Genomic DNA, 7,033 nt, shown 5'->3' with positions numbered 1-7,033 from the left:
TGCTGCACCCAGAAATGTGTGAAGTCTTCCCAAGTCAGCACAGAGGGGAGGATGATGAAAGGTTCTTCCTTTCTTCTGTTTTTCAGGAGTCATACCTTCTTCATTCGGTGCATCACTCCTAATCCTAAAAAGGTAGGGCAGCATCCTCAGCTCCTTACGGTGTCCCTCAGTTCCTTGAAATCCAGTATTGTCTGTCAGCTTCCCTTTTGTGTCTGGATTTGGACTCTTTTTCTTCATTTGATAGCTTGAAACTTTTTGTCCCCTTTCTCTGTTTTGTACTCTTCCCTGTGGCCATGTGAGCTGACCATATGCTGGGGGATAAGAAGCATGTCCAGTGTCAGCTGAACACCAAAGGGTGTGTTGGGTTTTGTGTCTCATACCCATAGCGAGATCTAACCAAGGGCGGGACAATAGAAGGAGCCCCTTTTCTCAACTCTCTGCCCTCTGTTTTTTCTTTCTTTGATCTCATATTTTCAATTTTTCTTCTGTCTTATATTCACAGTTGTCAAATATCTTTGATGTGGAGTATGTCACTTGTCAGCTGCGGCATTCTGGGATACTGGAGGCCATCCACATTAAAAAGGAGGGATACCCAGTCCGTCTTCCATTCCAGAACTTCCTAGCCAGGTACAAAGATATATTGGCTTGGGATTCCCAGGCCACTCAAATCCTGGATGAACTTGTCAGCACATTGTGATTTATCCTCCTCTGAGGATTCCAGTTACAGCCCTGGCTTTCCTCATATCAATGTCTCTTCTTCCAGGTATGGCCTCCTGGCTGGGCAAGCGCACAGCTGCTTGGAGAAGAGAGGAGTCTGTGTGGCAGTGCTGTCTCGTGTGGTGGGGAGCCCCTCAGATCTTTATCAGATTGGAGTAACAAAGGTGGTGCCTATAGAGAATCCCATCTTAATTCCACTGGCCCAGCCACTTATTCATGGGCTGTCAGCAGACACTGAGCAGCTCATCTCTCCTGCCCAAAGAAGGGAACATTGCATGCCTCCACCTCCCTTTTGCTTTGTCTTGTCTCAAGTACGAAGGAGAAAATTTTAGCATTTCAGATAAAAACCAGGAGGCAGGCTCCAGGATGTTTTAGTAGTATGACCAGCTCCTTTGTCCTCCCAGTATTCCTTGATGGAGGCCAGGGCTGCTGTTTTTCCTGCCTAGTAACCTTCATCACTCTCCAGTTCCCTGCTCCTGAACCATCCTCCGCAAATACATCCACCTCTGTCATGTGGGCCTACACCTCCTGCCCTCTTCCATTAACAGAATGCAGTTTCCTTAGCAGGGGACCTATGGGCAGTAGAGGCTTACTTGTAAGGAGGGAAAACACAAACTTTTATTATTGATTGCCTCTTAGAGAAACTGGCTGCTTTCATTGTGGGTCAGTGACTCTTCCCTTTGCCTCAGGTCTTTCTGAAGGAGAAGGCCAGGCAGCTGCTGGAGAGACGATGGAACCTGAGGCAGAGCTGGGCCGTTGTTACCCTCCAAAGGAATTTCCGATGCCTCCTCCACCGCAGGCGCTTCCGTGTCCTCCAGGAGAAAGTCACAATCATTCAGGCTCACTTCCGAGGTTATCAGGCAAGGTCAGCAGCCAAGGGCCAGGCAAGGTACAGGCCTTTGCCCTTGCCTAGGATGGCAAGGTGAGGATGTGCCTGGACAGGCCTCTCCTCACGCTGGCTCCCAACCTGCTCTGCAGTGGGGAATTCTGTTGGGTCAACTGTTAGTGGAATGTCAGGAGCTTAGTGGTGATCAGCAGGGCTGCAGGGGCAGTTCCTGATGAGAACAGTTGTGCTGTAGGCTTACATGCTGTAGGTGGAGAAGAGATTTCCCAGCACTGAGCAGAGGTTCCAGTAGAAATACAGCTGCTATCAAAACTGTTATAGTAGCCTGCTTGTGGTAGCGCTGATACTGCGATAGCTAGAGCAAAGGATGTAGGGAAAACATTTAAGAGAGAACCAGGCTTAACACACTAAGACCAAATCCAGACTGACTAATTAGGTTGTTATATTTGGTCCATAGCCTTGAACTGAGTCCACAGTCTGCCTAAATTTTGGTGGTTTCCTTTTCATTAGCGTTTTTTCCTCTTTTCATGTCCCTCTAGGAAGCGGTACAGGAGGCTGAAGAAGACTTTGGTGCAGTTTAATACCACGGTTTTAATCTCTAGACATTTCATTCAAAGGAGGAAGCACTGCCAGGTAACAACACTTCTCAGGACCAGGTATCCTGCAGGAGCTATTTCTGCCCTAGGCAGAGAGCTAGCGTTTGGGTGAGGCCAGGGCATGGCTGGCTTTAGAGACAGTTTATAGGAAATGATGCAATGAATTGGTAAAGCTGTCTTTCACTCTCTGGCTGATATGAATATAGTCAAAAGAAGTAACCACAGGGACTGGAGCTTTGTTCCCTAGATTAGGTTCAGAATTGGCAAGGGTAGTATAAGTGCAGCAGATCTGTATGCCTGTGCATGTGAGCTTCTCTAGGCTGCTGCACACAAGACATGAGTTTATTCTATCTGTGGCCTCCAGAGCTGCTGTTCAACTCCAGCTGTAAGGAGTCATTCTTGCTTTTTTAGTTGCCCAGCTCAGTTCTGGTGTTTCCCCAGATGGTGACTAAAATGTAATATTTCTTCAGTCCACCTCTTAAAGCTACCTCACGTTGAAGTCCCTGACCTTTTGGAAATCAGCTGGATCCATAGTTGGGGTGAGAATAAGATGGCAGTGGTTTAAGAAGATGGAAAATTGTGTAGAGAAGAGAGCCTTAATAACTGTCCAATGTGTTGTATATATTTTGCACAAGCTGCTAAAAAAATCAAATTAAAACCAGGAAATCAGGCCAATCATCTTTAGGATAGTGACTAACATCTGTATAGCTGGCAGCTTCCCAAGGTAGGGAAGGAGGGGCCCAGTGCAGCTGGTGACATGATCAGCAAAGGATGGGGTGGAAGGTTAAGGCCAATGTTGCTGGAAGACTGCAGAGGTGCCTTCTGCCATGCCATGCCCAGAACAGTGTGTGTTCCTTTTTCTGCCCTTTCTTACCTGGACAGGATCCAGCTTTTCTTTCCATCAGTAACCACAACAGCACAGTTATTTTGAATCTGTTTCTGTTCTTCCAGTGTGTGCTTGATGAGGTATCTGTACATGTGTTAACAACAATAAAAGGTCTCAAAGTTCACCTGCTGCAAAGTTCCTCCTTCCCCCACCCCTCCAGCCCTGCCCTTTGTACTTTAGCATGCCTACTGTCTTTCGCAGCCCAGCCCTCATAACCTCCCTCCCAACATTATTCTGCAACAGGCAAGCAAGAGAGAGGGAGAGACTGAGACCCTCCTTTTTCACCTTGGGGTAGGAAGCAGGTGAGTGTTGAGGCTGAGAGGCAATAGTATGAGATGGGAAAGGGCAGAGCTGCAAGGGAGTTTGGCTCTTGGTATCCTTCCCACCCCTCTGATGGGGTCCCTCTCCACAGACAGCTTCCTCTGTCCGTTTTCAGGCTGCATTACTGTAATCTTTAATGCTGGAGGAGACAGGCGAATGTTTCTGACAGCTTGTGTGTGCTTTTGTCCTTGGATGCATCAAATGCCAGACAAGGGAGGAAAGGTGTGGGGGGGATGCTGGGCGGGTGGTGAAGGCTCTTGCCATTGGATTTTGTGTAGAGCAAGTGGTGCTTCAGCAAAGCTAAAGGCTTTGCCTGGGCTTTTCCTTCTCATATACTGTGTTGAGTCCAAGGAAGGCTCTGCAGCCTTTCTGTCATTTTATCTGCTGGAGCAGGACACCAGCTCCTGTCCAACTGCAGAGTCTGTCCCCAGAGGTAGCTGGAAGTGATCTCATATATGTCTTCTTTTCTCCCCCTTCCATATTCTAGCAGCAAGAGTTAGAGAAAGGAAAGCAAAGGAGGAGATCCCTGGCCAGTGGTGACAGGGAGAACGGTCTCAGCCAAGGAATGGTGAGTTGTCAAACAGTTTGTGAGAGTCTGAGATAAAACAAGCCAGCCTCTCAGGGTATTCCCCCTCCTCTATGCTTCCTCAGCCCAGAGTACCTTAGAATACATACACCATGGTGGAACAACAGGATTAAGCTCTGGAAACATTCTTAAGGGTTGTAGATTCTGCGTAGAAATGTGCAGAATTGGGACATCCAAATGATTTAGCATCCTCTAGGAACCTTTCTTTCTGATGTGCCAGACTGAAGCCCTTGGTGTTTTTCTAATCCCACAAATCACTAAGGAAGGGAACTGAGCGGGCTAATGAATTATTATTTAATTCTGTTCTCAGATCATGCTTACATTTATAGTAAGGCCCATTTCACTTCAACTGAGTGCTGGGAGCTGGGAGAGCTCAGCAGTTCACAGGAACGCATAGGTTGAAGGTGATAGAACCTTGATGCTGCTGATATCAGGTCAAGAACAAGAACATGCTTGTGATCTGGTGCTACATTTTCCACTAGGCATTCTAAGAATTTTCCTCAAAGGCTGGTCCCAGTTTGGGATTTCATTTTCTACTTGTTAATACCAAGGTCTTTTGGGAATCCAGGAGTTTCACTCCAGGCCCCCTTGTTTGCTTCTACCCTTTTTGTTATTCTTTGACTGTTGAGTTTGAGACAATGCCTTGTTAGGGTTGCCCTTGGGTTGGGATTCAGTTTGAAATTGATGCAGTGATTTTTATTAGTGCTTTTGGTTCTAGACTGGCTTGATAATGCAGACAGCTGCTCTGAAAGGTTTGCCTGGGAGCAGTAAAACATCTGGAGAGTATGCAAAGCCTACACGTATGCTGGAAACCTTGCAGCAAGGATGCAGTTAAGCCTGCCATAAAGAGCCTTTAACTGCGTAACTCTCTCATTAGGTCAGCATTTTCCAATCTCTGGCCATAATCAAGCATCCCTAAAGTGGTCGTGAGGCAGAGTACTGTATTTGTTCGCAGCATTGGATTGATTCTTTGGAAGTGTGAGGAAGAGAATTTTTGGTAATCCTGTTCTGTTGTGATGGGTGGGAATGAGGCAGTTCTGCACAAACGTATTTATGGAAGATGTTGTTGAGGAAGGTAGTTATTAAATGCTTTATAGCAATATAAATGCACTGCATACAGGGTGTTTAACCGGTATCAATTGCTATAAAGGAACACTGCTAACTGATGTCATTGTTTGTATGCTTAGACTGAACATACATTTACTATGGTGTGCACAGCAAGGAAACTGGTGTCAACATCATCCACGGTTTTGCATGGAATTGTTAGTAACAACAATAGGAGTACGTAGCACTGGGTACTCTTAAAATATCACCTACTTCCTCAGATGAGGATCCAGGAGTGTGAGATTTCTCAGCCTGCTACCTGAACACACCACTGAAAAGCTAGTTTTTAAGCCAAGTACCTTACCAGGAGCAAAATCAAACTGATAGAAAAGCTGTGACTCTGTCTTTGCTGAGGGATCATGTGAAGAGAGATGGCAGAATAGTATGCTGGTGAGTAGAGGCTTTACTATGCAGATGTTAACAACAAAACAGGCTTTATTCTTTAAGATACTCATCTGAATTATCCTGGTACAGATCTGAGCATCCTTAGAAAGTTCCAAAATAGCAATGTGCGTCAGAGATCAAGATCAGCTATCTTCTTATTTGTGCTGTAGAACTCCTGGATACTGAAAAATAATAATTTAAAAAAAAAAAAAAAAGGAGAAAGGAGCAGGTGGAAATGGTTCCTTACCCTTAAAACATGATCTCTTCTGTGCAATATGACAAACTTGTTAGTAATGAGAAATGAGTCAAAGAAAGCCAAATTTCCTGTCTCTTCCCCCTGTGGCAGTGACTTTTGTCAGGAATTAGTCACCTTTCCCTCCTGTGCTGACCCATGCCATGTACCTGTGTTAATATGCTGCTTCCTTATTTTGTAATGTTTCTGAACATTGTATATGCTGAAATTACTGTTGCTGTTCAGGAGGTCAATCCTTGTTCTAACCAGCTGTTCAGAGGCAGCTTTACCTAGTCTGAGCAGAACAGCTCAGGGTTTATGTCGTTTCACTTCTGGTACCCCAGTGGTGGACTTGCTCACTCTCCCCACAGGATGTCGGACTTCTGGAGATCCCTGCAGAGCTTGCTGCCCTGCTGCAGGTAGCTGAAGGTGAGAAATCCTCTCTTTTCCTGCGCTGTTTTATTTTATTGTTTATTTCCTTGTTTCCCAGCAGTGCGTTACGTATGTGCCTTTTCTACCTGCTGTCTGTCACCTGGGTTGTATTTGATTTATTATCATTGCAGTGTAAATATGATAAAGACAAAAGGTATTGTGTGTGTTGTTTCCCAAGATGGCAGAGTGGAAAAGTGACTTGGGCCAGTGGGCAGCATACCAGATTAAAATTCAGTATCATTGTTATCTTTTCAGCTCTGTTGTTGAACTTTGCTGATGTAACTGGTGACAATGATGTTACAAAACTTTTTGATCAAAGCTGTGTGACAGCGAAAATGTTTAACGAACCCAGGTTTCTTTCAGAGCTGGATATCTGGGGTGTGAGATCTCAAACCCATCCAGCTTCTTCTCAAAAATCCTTAAAGAAATTAAAGGTTAAGAAGTCAAAACTAGAATTTTGGCACTTTCAAAGCAGCATTTATTTGTTTTTAATTGAAAGTCACTTCTTCAAAAGTCCATTTTCTTTAAATGGGTTTAAACAATGTAACAACTTAAAGGGAATGCTTTGCTTGGATAGAAAAGTTGTTTTGCTGTTTTTTTTATCTTCCAAATATCACTAATAACTTCGCAAACTGTTTACCTTATCTTGAACAATGTTACATTCGCTTCTGTTTCCTCTGTAACTCTTTGTACCATGTGTATGTTTAATTTGCAGAGGGGTTGAGGTAAGATTTACCACCTTGTTATGTTGGTATAGCAGCTAACAAAATGCCAGATATATCTTGGCCACCTGTGTAATCCAATAAAAGATATAATCAAGCAGAAGAGTCTTGTGAATTGGAGCAGACTGGGCTGGATTCCCACATACCTCTTTCTTACTCCTTACAGGATGTATCCCCCTGGGGACTATCAGCTATTTAGTGAGCAATGC

The 7,033-nt window shown here is 44.7% G+C and overlaps 1 protein-coding gene across 2 annotated transcripts in view; it reads left to right on the top strand.

The window, feature by feature from the left end:
• The window catches only part of MYO15B (myosin XVB), a 30,720-nt gene continuing 23,687 nt past the window's right edge, over positions 1 to 7,033 (top strand). The window contains exons 1-7 of one of the 2 annotated variants that reach the window (XM_066979912.1): positions 1 to 132; positions 503 to 627; positions 764 to 881; positions 1,407 to 1,582; positions 2,101 to 2,194; positions 3,852 to 3,932; positions 6,042 to 6,099. In XM_066979912.1, the coding sequence (XP_066836013.1) occupies positions 52 to 132; positions 503 to 627; positions 764 to 881; positions 1,407 to 1,582; positions 2,101 to 2,194; positions 3,852 to 3,932; positions 6,042 to 6,099 (733 nt within the window). In that variant the 5' untranslated portion in view covers positions 1 to 51. Of the gene's footprint in view, positions 133 to 502; positions 628 to 763; positions 882 to 1,406; positions 1,583 to 2,100; positions 2,195 to 3,286; positions 3,346 to 3,851; positions 3,933 to 6,041; positions 6,100 to 7,033 lie in introns of those variants that run through there. The other variant, XM_066979913.1, reaches the window with a different exon arrangement.

Source organism: Anser cygnoides, chromosome 19, assembly GCF_040182565.1.
Source record: "Anser cygnoides isolate HZ-2024a breed goose chromosome 19, Taihu_goose_T2T_genome, whole genome shotgun sequence".
In the NCBI taxonomy this organism is placed as follows: Eukaryota; Metazoa; Chordata; class Aves; order Anseriformes; family Anatidae; genus Anser; species Anser cygnoides.
The sequence above is the reverse complement of the archived record's forward strand: the minus strand, read 5'-3'. Positions and strand labels throughout refer to the sequence as shown.